The sequence below is a fragment of the Chrysoperla carnea genome, chromosome 2 (assembly GCF_905475395.1).
Source record: "Chrysoperla carnea chromosome 2, inChrCarn1.1, whole genome shotgun sequence".
In the NCBI taxonomy this organism is placed as follows: domain Eukaryota; kingdom Metazoa; phylum Arthropoda; class Insecta; order Neuroptera; family Chrysopidae; genus Chrysoperla; species Chrysoperla carnea.
The window spans coordinates 3,631,722-3,649,809 of NC_058338.1; the positions used below are offsets into that span (position 1 = coordinate 3,631,722).

General features: G+C 27.9%; 1 protein-coding gene across 2 annotated transcripts in view; it reads left to right on the forward strand.

The window, feature by feature from the left end:
- Nucleotides 1-15,300, forward strand: part of LOC123291841 (protein jagged-1b) — a 219,122-nt gene extending 203,822 nt beyond the window's left edge. Inside the window, exons 7-18 of one of the 2 annotated variants that reach the window (XM_044872271.1) lie at nucleotides 2,945-3,078; nucleotides 6,413-6,667; nucleotides 10,795-10,908; nucleotides 11,081-11,287; nucleotides 11,427-11,554; nucleotides 12,182-12,347; nucleotides 12,424-12,588; nucleotides 12,667-12,780; nucleotides 12,872-13,644; nucleotides 13,717-14,052; nucleotides 14,146-14,563; nucleotides 14,642-15,300. In XM_044872271.1, the coding sequence (XP_044728206.1) occupies nucleotides 2,945-3,078; nucleotides 6,413-6,667; nucleotides 10,795-10,908; nucleotides 11,081-11,287; nucleotides 11,427-11,554; nucleotides 12,182-12,347; nucleotides 12,424-12,588; nucleotides 12,667-12,780; nucleotides 12,872-13,644; nucleotides 13,717-14,052; nucleotides 14,146-14,563; nucleotides 14,642-15,009 (3,178 nt within the window). In that variant the 3' untranslated portion in view covers nucleotides 15,010-15,300. Of the gene's footprint in view, nucleotides 1-2,944; nucleotides 3,079-6,412; nucleotides 6,668-10,794; nucleotides 10,909-11,080; nucleotides 11,288-11,426; nucleotides 11,555-12,181; nucleotides 12,348-12,423; nucleotides 12,589-12,666; nucleotides 12,781-12,871; nucleotides 13,645-13,716; nucleotides 14,053-14,145 lie in introns of both variants that reach the window. The other variant, XM_044872270.1, reaches the window with a different exon arrangement.
- Nucleotides 15,301-18,088: the final 2,788 nt, after the last annotated feature.

Consider the following 18,088-nt stretch of genomic DNA (forward strand, 5'->3'; position numbering starts at 1 on the left):
GCGCCAATTAGGCGGAAATTTTATAATATGTACTATACTTGCTTATCAGTTATGTATGTGTCACATGTTTGTATGTGTTATGTGATAAAGAAATCAACACTGGCTATGCATGGTATTTCAACAATTAACTCAGTCAATTATTTGTTTTTACTTTTTTTTTTCAATATGATTTATCATCAACAAAACCTTTTGCATTATTTTTTAAAACATTCTATAACAATAAACGTAAATATTAATTTCTAGTAATAAATTCTTTTTAAAAAAAAAATTTAATTGCAGGTCATTGTTTGAGCTAATACAATGCGTATGTGATAAATATTTAAGTACATACAAACAGTTAAATACCGTGTGTATACAATAAATTACGCAGTATGTAATATAATTAATTTAAAGTATAATTAAAGGATTTAATAGAGATAAGAAATCACCGGAGATGTTATAATACTTACAAATAAATTCTCCAAAAAAAAAAAAATTATATATTTTTAATAAAATAATTATTATAAACAAAAATTATGACTTCCCTGGTCAACAAACAAATTATAATTACATTAAATATTATTATTTTATGTAAATCTTATCCCTAATTTAATTTATGAATATTTTTATTATAATTTTTTTGTGTGTATGATGTATTCTTTTCTTTAATTAGGGATTGCATGAAAAATAAAAAAAGTATTTACGTTAAATAATTACCATAATTAGAATATTTTTATCTTTTTATTAAATATAAATTTCGTTTATAAACAAAATGTTGACATGATATGCATCTCGAATATGCGTATCACATGCGTATTGTGATACGCTTCAATTGTAATCAAACTTCCGGTGGGTCATGCATTTTTGGATATATATTTTTGCAAAATTAATATTTTAACGAATTTTGTTTTTCTTGTGATTTTTAATTTAACATGGCGCTTCAGTTAATTCGCTGGACAAAAAATTATTTTACACTGAACAAAAAATTCTTAAAATTAAATGATATGAGGTTGTCCCAACCTGATCGCGAGAGCAAATATGGTAAATGGGGCCACGAATGTGATATAACTACCGTAAAGGGTTGAGTAGTGAAGTTGACACAAGCGCAAGCGTTTGTATGAAAGTAATATAATGTTTAACATATTTCAAATATTGTTGTTTTGAAATGCAACATAGTTTTAAGCAATCTTTTTTTTTAATTGGTTAACCACTTATAAATATTATAACAAAATAGTGATGTGATTGACACAACCGCATGAGCAGGTATGTGTTCGTAGTAACCAAATCCTATATTTAAAGCAAACACAAAGAAATTTTCTTTTAATTCGTCTAATACTCTAAGTTCAATTTATTTTAATACTCTTTCATAGAAGTAATGATTTTGTTTATTTAACTTCAGTGATTTTGTATCAATGAATTCATATTTTAAATTCAATCCCATTCAAATGTAAATACAAATATTTAGTTGTACTTGTTCCAATCATTAGGAAATTGTTTGAAAGTATTTTTATTTAATTTCAATATGAAACGGCCAACTTCGGGATGAGATTGTAACATTTTTTTTTTAAATGTATCGACTTTTTTATGAACGTAACTGTATTACCATCTGAATACACCTCTGTATGTTCATGACATACACTGATTAAATAAATTAAAAAATTAAAATGTATTAATAATAATTATTGTTTTTAATTGTGAATACATGTAAACTTTTTAACATTATACGTGTTAAAACAATTTTTATCTTTCCCATTATATGTGAAAAAAAGACAGCAAAATTCATATTTCAAGAAAAAATCACTGCTTTTCTCTCTTTTTTAAAACAATAAACCTACAATGTATGATAATGGTAACATTGACATTAAAGTTATTTATTTATTTTTTTTTTTTTTTGTAACGTCTTCTCCTTTCATCAATGTGAGAATATTTCTCATATAAAAAAAATTTATGCGTAAAACATGGCTCTTGAATTGAATACAATCGAAGAAGTATACGTACTTTTGATTATTGTTTATTCATTGAAAAGAAGCAGTTTAAAAGAAATAATCATTTTTTGCATATTACAACGAAAAAAAAATTGTTTTTAACTGTAAAAATTTGTATTTACAATTTGTAAGTCGTACTCTATAGACATGTTAATTAGTTTTACTAGAATATGTCAAATATGATATTTATTATGTCTTTTTCCATTATTCCGGATACTTGTAATTTACATTCAAGAGTTCATTGATGTTAAAAATGTGTGCAAAAATGGCTTCATGAAAACAATTTATTCTAATATTGTAAAAAATATATTTTAATATTATAAATAAGTAAAATTTTTATTAATAATGTATATCGGGTGTTCTAAGAGTGGCTAACGCCCTTTTTTGCATCAGGGAGAAATAAAAATTCTTAGACGAAAAGTCCTTTTCCATTTTTTTATCTTATGTACGATTAATTAGCTATTGACTAAAATAGGCAGCCAATAAGGAGCGCCCTACAGCAGGAACGCTGTCGTGTACGTATGCATACGTTTGCAAGTGTGTGAAAGTGTAGGATGGGGCGGGAATAATAAAAAAAAATCAAATATTTAAAAATTATCTGTGCATCGAATCAAAAATTCCCTAGAAAAAAAACTAACTAAATCAGCTATCACAGACAAACAAAGTGGTCGACAAGGATGGTAGAAATGACAGATATAGTAAATTTCCATGTTTTGAAACATATAAAAATCTTGCATATTTTGTAAGTCTATGAAGTGTGTTTCAATTAAAATACACATATGTCTACCGTTTTGTGTACACATATAAGCTCATTAAATTTTGATTCAAAAAAATAAATAATCAATTAATTAGTTAAAAATTTATTTCAACATGTTAAAAAAAACATTTATTTTTGTTTTTAAAAAACAGAGAAATTAGTTTGAATTTTCAAAACTAATTATATAAAATATTTTAGTGATTTTTATTTTTGTTATTTACAGATGTCGTCAAGGATGGCGTGGTGAATTTTGTGATCAATGTACACCGTATCCTGGCTGCAAACATGGTTACTGCAATGGTACATCATGGCAATGTATTTGCGACACAAATTGGGGCGGCATTCTTTGTGATCAAGGTACAGTGTAGTAAACAAAACACAATCTTCTTTTTTTTTTGTCTTTCTTCTTTTAGTTGTGTTGTGTTGTGTATTTGTCTACGTAAATTATTAGGCAATTAAATTTGTTTTAAATATTTTTCGTTTGTGGTTTTTTTATTTTGGTTTTTGTCATACCACTTCTTCTCTCGTTGAGAGTTATTTTTAAAAATATATCAATATTTTAAATTAAAAGGAATCTTTTTCGTTTCGAAGAATGAAATGTTCAATTAATTTTATTGTCTTTTAGTTTTTTTTTTTGTCGTTGAATTCATTTAATATGATCATAAACTCATTTAAAATTTCTGGAAATATCATTTTTTTCTTGAAAAAAAAATTTTTAATACTTATTCGAGAAAATAAATAATTTTAATAACCTTTACTTCAAAAATTTTCTAAAAAATCACTTATGCTACCGATGGTTGTTATATACATACAAAAATATGTTATATATTATAAAAATGATCAATAAGTTTATTTCAAACTCTCTATAAATTAGTAACAATATTCTTCATGTAGTTGGCTCAACCTCACATTGACTATACACAACAGGTATGTGTTCGTAGTAACCAAATCCTATAATTAAAGCAACCATTGATCAAAATCCCATCTACCATTGATCAAATAATGAAAGAGTATTTAAATTATTACTATTTCTATCATGAAAATTAAGTTTTAAAATTATCTTTCTAAAAGGTAACAAGATTATTTTCACTTAGAAAAAGAAAATTGAATAAATTTTCAAAAAAGTGAGGTAAATGTTCACTTGCTCCCGTTCTTAAATATATATAAAAATTAAATATTTATTTAAAATGAAAATATTAATAATTTTTATAATATAAAATTCTCACGATATATTAATTTTTATGATTTTTTTATTTTTAATAATATAAATAAATATATTGATTTGAGTTTCTTATCAATCAAAGGTTTTTTTTTTATATCAAACAATTTTGTTGTTAACAATTTTTTGTTGTATTTATTATTTTCAAAAAAAATACAAAAATCCAAAACCCATCATTTTTTATAAAAAATAATTGTTTTCCTTGAAAAATAATCACATCAATGTGAAAATCGCAAGAAATATTGATTGATATACTTACTCCCTGCCACTTAAAATTAGCAATTTCCACGAAGTATCGCCACTAAAGAGATTTCCATTCCTTAAGGTTTTTAGTCCGAATTTACACTTAAAAGTTATCGTAAGCTGTTTTATTCGTAGGCATTCAAAATAGATATTCCCCAAATTCGAGTCTTTTATATCAAATACAAATAATATTTGTATTCCCTAAAATAATTTATCATATCCAGGCAAGACTACATAAATGAACCTACAGGAACACTTGTTAAAGTATCATCTGATCCCAATATTTAATCATTTTGTTTTGTTATACAAAACTTTTTTATTCTATTCATATAATACATAATTCACAAATTGTCAAGTGCATACATGAATACATTAATTTACTAAAAAACATCCCTTAAATTTATACTTCAAAGTCACAAAAAATTGATAACTTTATTCAAAAAAACACATTAAAACATATAAATGATACACTGTTGTTTGAGGGGTTGTTTTTTATCAATTACAAAGGGGGATGTAAGTGTAAGTAGGATTATATATGTAAAAAAATAAATATTTAAAAAAATAGCGATCGTTACAGATGAATGCACTAATTTTAATATTATTATTGACCATCTGTAAATATTCACGTTATAAAAAATACTACCCTTAGAAAAAAACTACCCTTAAAATGTATATAATATATACAATTGATCTGATTATTATTAGAAAAGGGTTACTTTAATTGCAATTTATGTGATTATATTTTAATAGTTACACAAATTGTGGTGAATAGAACCTTTAAAGATCAGATCAAAATAACTTTATAATTTAAAAAATTCATTTTCTATAACTTATATTTTATTAAAAGAAGAATTTAAAATTTAGAAATAAATAAATTAATTTTTCTAATGCAAGTAATTTCAATTTTACTAATTCGACTTCAGCTTCTCTTAAACATCCGTTTTCTAAGACTCAAATTTAATACTAATCTAACGAAATCGAAGCCTTATTGAATGAAAATTTCAAACTGATCAATTTTTAAACCCAGTAAGAATTCCACCAAAGTTACTTATATTTTTGACACTTCAATACGTGAAAATGTATAATTTTTTATTTCGAATTTCGTGGTGATTACAAATACTTTCTTTCTCTAAAATTTGTATAACTAAACTAACCTTGAGTTTGTTAAGCAACCCCTTGATATGCATTTTATGAAAAAAAATTGGATTTGTAATTTTTTTTAAATACTTTGGTTAATTAATGGTATTTAATAAATTTGTTTGTGAAACACTGCACCTTGCGTTTTCTGAGTTCAATAAAAATGAATCACGCCTTTAGGCTCATTTATTGTAAATAGGGTCCAATAAACTTTTTTTTAAAACTACAGTATGTTTACTAAATTTTAACAATTTTTTTTTAAATATCATTTCTGATCTAGAGACTTTTTGACTACAGTGAAACGCAAAACAGTTTAGCAAAAATGCATTCCTGATTAGAAATTTCACTAAAAAAATGTACTATATTTAGAGGCTATTCATTAATTACGTAAGCATAATTTTGGCGACTTTAAGCTACCCTTAAGATTTCTTGAACCCCCACAAACTTTCCCCCATCTTACGTAAGATTCAATCTCGTTTTGCTGAATAATAAAAAATCTGTTAGAAAAGAATAAGTTACTCTAAAACTCACAGTTTGACGTAAATTAAAGATTTTTTATTCTTTAGCACAGAGACTAGTTCGCGATGTGCATACTCATGAAATCTCTTAAAATCTTACGTAAGAATGAGTTAAACCACCCCCATTGATCGGGTTAAACCTCCCCCCTGTACCCACACCCTACATAATCCCATGGTAAGATTTTTTAAACTCCTTGTAACAAAATAATGAAAATAAAAATTTTTTTAACTTTACCAACTAATTCTCGTTACCGATTAATTTTTCGTGATACACAATATACTTTTATTACTCATCTTTACAGTGAACACGCTGTATCTATATATCAAAATATTACTCATTTAATTCTTGTCGCTTTTAATTTTTGTCAAAATAAAGTACAGGTGTTTTTTTTTTAATATTAATAAAAAACAACAATTTTTATATAAATTTGAAATCGATATATTTTTCACGGAAATCGTAATTCAAGAAGCCACAGATATCAAACAAAATAAAACAAGAGCCTTGCATGTTTAAAAAAGTTTGTAATAATCATAAATATAATTATTTTATTGTTTTTTTTATTTTCTGTTTCAGATCTAAATTATTGTGGAACACATGAACCGTGTCAAAATGATGGGACCTGTGCGAATACAGCACCCGATTCATATCTATGTACATGCCCTGAAGGATTTTCAGGTGTTAATTGTGAGATAGTGGATAATCCTTGTGCCACCGCGCCATGTCAACATGGTGGCACGTGTCATGAGACTGCGGCCACTGGCACTGCTGTTGGTGGACAATTTACGTGCACCTGTCCACCAGGTTGGACTGGTATCACCTGTCAAATTGGTAATTTGTCACTAAATTATATATCTTTTACTTATATTTAGTTGTGTGTGTTCATTAATTTTTTTATCATCCAAAAATATTTTTGTCAATTTGCATAATTAAAAAAAAAACTGTTTATGTTTTGGGGTATTCAAAGTTCGTTTATTGAACCGATTTTATTTTATTGCCAAAAATATTTTGACTTTTGATCGTTATACTGGGAGTTTGTTATATTTTAAAGTTGCATGTGTTTTGCAACTTGATGATTTTTTATATTGCAGTGGCATCGTCAATATTTTATAAACTCTCTGTATCCGATAAAAATGTTATTTAGGATATCTTTCCAATTCTTAAATAGTTTAGACTTTTCCGAAGTGCTGAGTAAATGAATGAAAATGAACCTTATAAAAAAATCATGTTTTCCATATCTGAATTACAAACTAGAAACAAAATAAGATTGCCTACTTGAATTAAAGAACATTTGATCACAGGAAAAAGTGCGAATCCAACTATGTTTTTTTTAATATAAAAACTACCATTTCTGATATAAATTGAAGATTAAGACCAATCAAAATTTACGATTATTACCAAACACAGAAAGCAATCGTTAATAAATTTCAAAAAAATAAATTAAGATAACTCCCTTCGCTTAATTATTTATTATAAAAAACGAGATTATTGCAAAGATAATATATATAGATTTAAAAAAAAATATATAATAATTTTACAATGGCATATTGGTTATTATAATAATAGAACAAAGATAAAACATAGATAATTTAATAAGTTGGTTGGCTATAGAAATATAAGGTTTTTTGTGTAAATCAACTTTAAAAAAAAAAACAAAAACCATCATGTACATACACAATTGATAGACATAACCCACAATTATTTATAGGGATTTGTTGTTTGTTAGTTTGTGTTCAACCCAGTTCGTCTACTACTGCCTGGCCTAGCCTGGCCTGGCTTGGCTTCAGTATATCTTGATTTTATTATAAATATCTATTATTTTTAACTCTTCTCATACCACAACGTAAAACTATTTCATCTATTATGGAGAGAGAGAAAAAGATTTTATATATAGAGTGATCCTATTTTAAGGTCCTTCGTCACAATCAGAGCTAAAAATATTGTATAATCTGATTTTATCAAAATTGAGTACATAATTTTCGCCAGAATATATACACTTACACAATAATTTTTTTCGAAAGAGTTACATGTGATGCAATGACTTTTTATACTATTTTTAACCCCCGAACTAAAAAAAAAGGGATCTTACAAGTTTGACTGCTATGTGTGTGTGTCTGTCTGTCTGTGGCATCGTAACGCCTAAACGGATTAACCGATTTTAATTTTTTTGTTTCATTTGAAAGATAATTTAATGGGGAGTGTTCTTAGCTATGTTTCAAGTACAATCTTAGGATTTCGTACACGAAAAACTAAAAAATTGGCGATGATCTTCAAAATTGATTCAGTTTGGAAAAGGCATGACATATAATTTTAACATAAAAATAATTATGATACAAACGAATGGTCAAATAAACCTGGCTTAATTCATTTCGAAAAGTAAAATGGTAAAATAATTATTTAATTCAAAACAATAATTCAAAAAAACAAACTCAACTCAAAAATTTCAATTTTAATTAAAATATTTCCAAAAATTTGTTCCAAAAAATGATAGCTCTCTAAGTATCCTTTTCATTTCATCTGATGTCCTTGACCATCACTTTGATATTGATTTAAGAAGGAGTGTTATAAGTTTAAAGAGTTTATCTGTGCGTCTGTGTGTTTCTCTGTGGCATCGTAGCCCCTAAACGGTCGAACCCACTTGATTGAGAATCTTTTGTAACTAATTTTCCAAAAATCGGTTTACAAGGAATAAATCGCATTTGTCTAGGGTTTGTATTTTTTTCGAGTTTTTGTCCAAAATACTCCAAAAAGAACAGAATGCACTAATTTTGTGTATGATTTCATAATAAACACACTGTATATTTCTATATAATAGTAATAATAAATGTTTATAGATGAGAGTTAGCTTCTTTTTATATTAATTCTCAACTAGTTCTTAGCTAACTTCAGCCAACTTAAGATAAAATACCTTACCGATTATTACTTATACATATATATGTACGTTTTCAGTTAATTACGATTAGTTGATACACCGATTGAAAAAAAAAAAAACCTATTATATTCACCTTTAACCTTTTTCTATTTCTATAAAATACCAACCAAGTTAGTTTTTTTAAAAGAGTTCGGAATTTTTTTAGTGTTGTTTAATAAATAATTCGTTCGTTACAATTATTTATTAAAAGTTCTTTTGTATATTTTTTGAAACAAAAAACACGCCTAAAATTTTGTATACACTTACGAACAAAAAAAAAAATCAAATTTGAAATTTTTTTTGATATTTTGAAATTGAATTGCCCCTCAAAAATGGAAGAGATATAATTTTATTCACTTATCCTCGAAGCAACTGCTATTCTCCTTTCTGATTTCGAACAATAAAGAATTAAGTACTCAATTTTTTTCATCACGATTAATTTGGTTTCTATAAAATTCCATTCGCAAAATTTTATGATTTTGGAATGTAAAATTTCAATAAAAATTTGAAGCTTATTAACTAATACCAACCTAACCTAACCTAATCTAATCTAACCTAACTTAACCTAGTTCAAATCAAAGTGTAGGCTTTTTGAAATGAAAAACAAATTTAGTCAAAAATAATCATCTTTTTGTGTGTATGTTTGTAAAGATATATGTTAGCCACTTAAAAATAATATTAAGCCACTGAAGAGGCTGTATTTTTTTTTCTTCAACAAAAAAAAAAAAAAAAACTATCATCATCTTCTGTGGAGAAGTTGATCGTATTAATAATATTACACAAACATCCCAACACAGTCAATTATTAATTTCATATTATCTTCCTATGTAACATACACAAAATAGTTTTTAAAAATCAGTGGCGTTACCATTTAATTTTTAACACTGCATTATTATAAAGTTCATATCATAATATGTATTTACTATATAAAAAAAAACCACGTTGGTTTTTTGAGACTGCCAGTGAGTTTCCCTATGTCCTTGTCAGAATCATATGATGCATAGAGATTTTGTATCTGCTTTTATATTTGTTTTGTACAAAGATGTTGGTTATATATTTTATTATTTTTTCTGAAAAATGAAAAAGTTTCTTTTGACGTTTCTAGTTTTTGAATAACTTTTAATGTATTAAATAATATTCCATTAATCTTTTTTTAACTATTTACTTAATAGCAATAATGTAAACAGTATGTAGCCAATGACACATAGATTAGACAAGGACACAGGAGAACTCCTGCAACTCAGTCTTCTCTTTCATTCATTATATCGCAAGTGTATATAGAAATAATTCCTTGTTGTTTGTGATATATAAAAACAATTTGAATATTTAAATAATGCGCCACTGTTTTAATAATAATAATATATTATATATGTATATATAGGTATGCACGGAAACGCTTAAGATACCTTATTAACCTATGAAAAAATCCAATTAATATAAACTCTGAGAAAATAACAGGTCTTGGGTAGAAAGATGGTAAATCTTCAAAGTCTCTATATATAAACATAATAATATTATAATACTCTTGAGCTGAGTGAAGTCTATACTAAAAATATATAAATTTTGTTTAAACAAATCAAACACCACCATTTTTTATTTATTCATAAAAATTAATATATTAATTTATTTTTCTTTTGTTCTATAAATCATTATTTAACCTTATTTATTAACGATTTCGTTATTCAATTTGCACTCATTAATTACATAGCTCAAATGTTTCGGAGTTTAGTTTTGAGTTGTTATTGTCCTTGATTTTAGGATTTATAAACACTTATTAAAATGATTAGATTTTTTCCAATCAGAATTTAAATGATGGCGCTATTTTTAGCCAAAATAAAGAAGTATGGTCCTCTAACTCTTATTAGAAGAACTAATAGTCTATAAAAAAAAAAGAGTAGCCAACATAAAAAGCAAATAAAAACAAAATGCCAACATAAATAGAAATAATATCAAATCAGTACAGAAGTTTTGAAAATTTACGTTAAAATAAAACAAATTTTTGGAATTGAACAAAAATTTTAACAAATATATTTTTTTTAAATTATAGATGTGGACGAATGCGCATCAGCACCATGTCAAAATGGCGGAACTTGTATCGATCAAGAAAATGGGTTTCGTTGTGAATGTCCACCAGCTTGGGAAGGAAGTGTTTGCCAAATTGGTAAGAATTTTTTTTAAATTCAAAAACCATCATTAAACCATTTTACCTAGGAGATAAATACAGTAAAGGAAAATGTTTCTTCGATTACTTATCTTTTAGATAAAATGAACTGTGGTTTAAAAATATAAATATTAAAAATTGCTAATCTCAAAAAATGTGTTTTGTTAATTAGATGCGGACGAATGTGTAACAAATCCATGTATAAATGCAGTATCGTGTACAAATTTAGTTGGTGACTATCGATGTAAATGCCAAAATGGTTGGTCTGGAAAGAATTGTGATCACAATATTAACGATTGTGTTGGACAATGTCAACATGGCGCTACATGTATTGATTTAGTTAACGATTATCATTGCGCTTGTCAAGCTGGTTATACTGGTAAGTAGAATAAATAATCTTTTAATATTTTCATTTTATTTACTTTTATTTGTAAATCAAATGTTTGAAAGAATAAAAAAAAAACCACTGTTTTTAATTTTATTTCATGTTGTTTTTTCTCTTTTTTATAAATCAACAGGACGTGATTGCCATACGGATATTAATGATTGTGAAAGTAATCCTTGTAAAAATGGTGGCGAATGTGTTGATCAAGTTGATAGTTATCGATGTATTTGTCCAGTGGGATTTACCGGCCACCAATGTGAGGTATGTAACTTTAAATCATTGAAACACCTACATACATGATTCAGGAGTCTTTTTTTTTAATAGTCTATTGAAAAAAAGTCAAATTAAAATGTCAAATTTAATCGGTTAGTCATTTTAAAACAACGATTTTCTTTTGTTTGGAAGTTATAACTGTTTTTGGTGTTGAGTGATTTTAAGAGGTTGTTTAATAACACTTCTAACCATTTAGACGAAACTTATAATTAAAATTTTTTTACGTTGGTTAACTTGTTTATCAAATAATGGCCAATTACAAATTTCTAAATAATTATTTTTTTACAATTTGTCAGTCAATCACGATTTTTATTTTAAATGCGCATTCATTTAAAGTAATAAAGAAATGTATAAATTATATGTCTCAAAGAAGTTATTTGGCGGCCATCTTGGTATGATCGTAAATAATATGTTGCATTTCTGTACGGTAGTAGAGTACTTTTGGAGCGCGACCTCTGCGCCATCTCATAGTTATCTATTTAAATAATGGTTCAGCGAAAACTCAAAGAAATTATTTATTTGCGCGTGCAAAAAATACTTTGCTAGCGTATATGCCTACCAATGTATTCGAAATCTTATCAATTATAAATTTAAAACAAACATTTTTCCTTACAGGACGATCATGATCATTGTTCACCAAATCCTTGCGTAAATGGTGCTCATTGTTTCACCACACAATCGGATTATTATTGTCATTGTCCTGAAATGTGGCAAGGGAAAAATTGTAGTATACCAAGAACGCTAGACACATCTTGCAATGGCGGAGCCTGTGACAATGGAGGTAAGTTTTTTTATTTAGCAAGATTTTCGTTATTTTTCACCAAGTAACGTTTTTTTTTTTGTCTTCTTTTATTTAGGAATTGTTGATAGCTGTACAGTTCCAACAGTTTCGGGAAATGGGAATGGAAATATAATTACAACAACAAATATATGTGGCGAACATGGACATTGTGTTAGTCAACCTGGAGGTGGATTCCGTTGTTCTTGTGTTCCTGGTTATACTGGAAAATATTGCCATGAGAGTAAGTTTCACTAAAAATTTCATTCGATATTTAATGGAAATATCAAATTCGATATTAATTTGTTTTTTTTTCTTCCAGATATCAATGATTGCAAAGTTAATCCTTGCCAAAATGGTGGAACTTGTGTGGATAAAATTAATTCGTTTCAATGCATGTGTAAAGAAGGATGGGAGGGTGAAGTCTGCGAAAAAAGTAAGTTTTCAATATAAAACCCTTCAGAAAGCCGTCTCAATTTATAATTTCCTTCGATTCATTATTAAACGATTTTCTTTCTCTTTTACAGATACAAACGAGTGCAGTTCAAATCCATGCCAAAATAATGCAAGTTGTATCGATAGTATCGCTGACTTTATATGTGAATGTCGTGACGGTTGGAAAGGAAAAACATGTGCTTTAAAAGATGGCCACTGCGATCGGAATACATGTCGAAATGGTGGAACTTGCCAAGATCTTGGTAACACGTATACATGTCATTGTCCTCCAGAATGGGAAGGCACGTCATGCCATATTGCAAAAGTATTGGCATGCAAATCGAATCCCTGTTTAAATGGTGGCACATGCGTAAACACCGGTGAATATTATTCGTGCATCTGTAAAGATGGTTTCGAAGGACAACACTGCGAGAAGGACATCGATGATTGTAATCCACCACCGTGCTATAATAATGGAAAATGTGTTGATGGTGTTAATTGGTTCTTGTGTGAATGTGCCCCTGGTTTTACTGGTCCGGATTGTCGTATAAATATTAACGAGTGTTCGTCAAATCCATGTGGTTATGGCAGCACTTGTGTGGATGGTATTGGTGATTTTCAATGTATTTGTCCACCAGGACGTAGTGGTCCACGATGTGAACAAGTTGAAAACGTACCATACATCCCTGGATTTTGTATTTGGAATGGAAATTATTTAGTGAATAATGCAACATGGTTTAATGATTGTAATACTTGTATCTGCGAAGAAGGCAAAGTGAAATGTACTCGAGTATGGTGTGGTCTTGGTAATTGTTTAGGACAATCAACACCGAATGGACGTTCTGTTATCTGTCAATCAAATCAGGTAAATTTCTTTACAACTTCATTCTCTTTACCAAACGTTTTCATAATCTAATAATTTTTTTTATTTACGCAGGTTTGTGTACCTTCTCCGCGGGAATCCTGTTTGACAGCACCGTGTACACCGTGGGGTGAATGCCGAAACTTAGAAAGTGGTCGACGTGTTGGTCCACCATCTTTACCAGCTCCACAATCCTGTTGGCCCAATCAAGCTACACTATCGAATGCATGTGCACGATTAACCTTACTTTTGGATCGAAATAAATTACCAATAGGTGTTACAACTGAGAAATTGTGTATTTCAATGAGAAAATTATTGGCTGCACATCAAGCATCACAGGGCTTACAAGATGTACTTATTTTATTATGTGACCTAAAAACTGGCTTTAACGACACTATTGAAGTCACTTTGGTAAGTATTTTTAAAATTATTTTTATAAATATGTTGTCACTTTGACATTCGATTGATTTACTAATTTTGATTTTGTTTTCTTATTTTTTCCAGTCATCTAATACAAGAGAAGTAGAAAATAAAGCAGTTTTAGATGGAATTAAAGTATTAGCTGAAGCGATAAGTAGAAAACAAACAAGTTTAGAAGCATTAACTTCAATCGTTGAAGTAAAAGTAGAGACTGCATTTGCAGTAAGCGAAGAAAAGAGTGGCTCAACAATAGCACTTGTTTGTATAATATTAATAATAATATGCACAATAATATGTGCAGCAGTATTTTATTGGCATCAAGGACGACGTGGCAGAAGTTTAAGTGGTGTCAATTTATCAGGATCAACAGGTGATAGTTGTCATCGGCATCATGACGATGAGAAATCAAACAACCTACAGAACGAAGAGAATCTACGAAGGTATGCAAACACCTTAAAAGAAGAAGGCAGTAGTATAGGAGGCAGTATGGGAAGTTTACGAGGTGTAGTTAACTCCCCAAGTGGTTCTTGCAGCATGGGCAAGACAAGCAGTTCACAAGGCAGTTTAGATTTACAACTAGCCAAAGTGAGTGTTGTTCGACCAATGTCAGCAATGTTGCCGGTTGATTCCAGCACCGAAATGCTGGAAATGATATCAGAAACAGATTGCCAAGGTCGATCAAATAAAGGTGTATCAATGGTAGTGGCTGGGCCCAGCAACGATCTACAATTTAATCCAGCCCATCGTAAAAGTCAAATATTATTATACAAAGCACAAAATGCTGATGTACGCAAAAATACGGTCGCGTATGATGATTCGTGTGCGCACAAAGATTTCCCAAAACGTGCAATTAACATGAATGTGTTACCACACGTTCAGCGGACTAATGCCTTACCAATTGACAGTGGGGGCAGTGACAATTTGACGATTCTTATGGGAGTACCATAGTGTTATTATATAATATTTAGTGATGACGTAACTTATAAACAAGTGACACTTTAGAGTTTTTTTTTTTATTAATATATAACTATTAATGTGCTTTGTGATTTTATAAACAATTAAATTTGATTGACGCATGCGCGTGAACTGCCCGAGTGCCAGTTTAAATAAACAAGTGACTACTACGAACATTAACATTTAAAAATTGTGAACTGTTGATATGATGATCTCGTGATAACTCGTTTTGACTCAGACCTTAAACTCTGTGCTTAAACAAACTTCATTTTGTTTGTTGACGTGTGATACTATTATACATAGTTATTAAAAAATTTAATTAATTAATTATTATTATATTAATAATATATTTCAATTTGTTTCGTAATTATTTCTATTAAATGAAAAAAATAAAATAAAAATTAAATTAAAAAAAATTTCTCGTCTTGATAGAATCAAACAAGGTATGCTCTTTGTGCAGGTAGGCGTAGGGTGGGGGAATGCTCTCACTTTCGGTAATCTCTCTCACACGGTACCCAGTTACCGCCATATTGATTGTTTGTTTACATTCGAACTTTCAAGTTGATTTATTTGTTTAACAATTTTTTTTACATATTTACTGTCAACAAATATGACATAAGCAAAATGGCGGTGACTAGGTACCGTGTGAGAGAGTAAGAGAATGTCCCCATCCTACTCCTGCCTTTCATAAGAGCATACCTTGTCTGATTCTACCAAGTTTCTCGTAATTTAAAAAACAACAAAAAAAAAAACAATTTTTAGGTAGAAAATTTTTATGTTAATGTGACTTGTTCATTTTTTTGTAAAGATTATTTGTATTTTTTTTTCTTAATTATTTTATGTATTTATTATTTTTGAATTGTTCCTGTTCACAATTTTTTCCCATAGGAATATATTAAAAACAAAACTTTATTATCGATTATCGATTAAAATATTTTTTTTTAGTACCTACAACAAAATAAAAAAACAACACAACTCTATAAATATTATCGAAGATAATAAATGAGAACTCTAGGATATATCGAAATGAATTTCGATTTTTGCCCCAAATTCCTAGATCAGTTGTTTGTATTTTTAAAATACGTATTTTCGACTACCAAGTAGTCATCATCAGTAAGAATTAGCTAGTGATTACTCTTATTATGAATGTTACTCTTTGCTAATTTGGTGGCGGACTGCACTTTGACTGATACTACAATTTGACAGATACTGTTCACAGTATAAATTGTAGACACACGAAAGTATCATTGTGCAGTCCGCCACAAAATTCACTAGCTAATTCTTTCTGATGATGACTACTTGGTAGTCGAAAATACGTATTTTAAAAATACAAAAAAACTGATCTAGGAAATTGGGGCAAAAATCGAAATTTATTACAACTCTACTTGTCAAATAAGATTTACAATTTTTCAATGAATAAATCAATATTTTTTGTACATATGTAAATAAATTATTAACAATTTTTACAAAAAAAAAAAGAAAAATTAAAATAAAACAAACTGATACAGTATTGAAAAAAAAAATTAAAAAAACATGCGCAGTATGTTTGTTTCTATGATAAAATTTAATATTTAATAAAAAAAATTTATTGTAATTTGATTGTGTTTATAGTAAGTTTGCATATCGTTTTTCAGATTTTATAAAAAGGTCGATTAGTATGTATATTCAGCGTTTTCAGGTACCAATCCTGTTGAACTGATTCTTAACTACTTAATTCCTTAAATTATTACTCTAGATATAAATAATGTACAGTTATACGCGAAAAAATTCAAAATTTGCCTCAAGAAATTAAAATATTAATTATGGTAATATAGCAGTATCGAGACGGGAAACAGTTTAGTTAAATCACCAATCATTTTTATAATAAATTAAAATAATCCAATCTATTATTTTATTGATCAAAGTTAATATAATTAAAAATAATAAAAACATTTTTAAAAATTCAGTTGATTAAAATTTAATCAATTTCTTGCGTTATTGCACAAAGACACTCATAAGAGTCAATCTAAATAAGGGACCCTTGATATTGCTCTCTTAACTGTGACCCTCGGTATTGCTATACTCTACCTTAATACATCGCAATTGAAAATTTAATCTTAGGTACCAATTCACCACTAAGAGAAACAATATTCATTTAAATTATCCGGCTCGAAGGACCAGTTGTAAATTTAAGTTGTGATAATAATGAAGCTTTGTTGAGAATAAACTGTTATCTGGTTATCACGTCTTTTTATTTTTAATATTTCTAATACCTTAGTAAGTTTAAACTTTCAAGGATGTTCAAATGCAAAGTTATCTCAGAAAATGGCTTCAAAATAAGAATTTAAAACTTATGAAACGCTTAATTACTCTAAACACAACCAAAATGTGTGAAGCTTATTTTTATGTAACTTTTGTTATACAAAAACAAAAATGGACGACTGAATTTTGAAATGTGTATTTATTATAAATATTTAATTATTATTTTTTTGTATAAGTTTATTTTTTTGTTTTTTTTTTTCTTCGTCTGACTTGTTCATTCCTAATATGGTTAGTTTTAACAAAAACGCGCACAGTTGTCTCTTACTACTATATTGAAAAATAAAAGTTGCAAAAATAAGCTGATACTCGAAAATAAAAACCCAGCTTTGTTTCTTTATTTCTATCCACTTTCATCAATTTTTTTTGTTTGGAATTGTTAACAATAATAAGGTTAATCTCCTATTTTTTTATTTGATCAAATTTAGCTTTGTTTCTTAATTTATTTATTTTTTAGATTTACGTAAACATACTTTCGAGGAAAAGTATATAACTAAGTTATCCGGCTCGAAGGACCAGTTAAATATTTTTCTTTTCTGTATGTGTATAGCAAAATTTTAAGTAACAAAGCTAAATAGAAAATTTCTCTCAAAAGCTTTGTTTCTTTATACGCACCTATTAAAAGAGAACTATGAATAAAGTAACAAAGCTCGAAATTTTGATATGTGAGACCACTTTGATAACCACACAGTGTACTTATGAAGTTACTTATAAGAAAAATAAAATAAATTTAAAAAAAAAAAACCATGCACAAAACAATTTGAAATTTGCACAG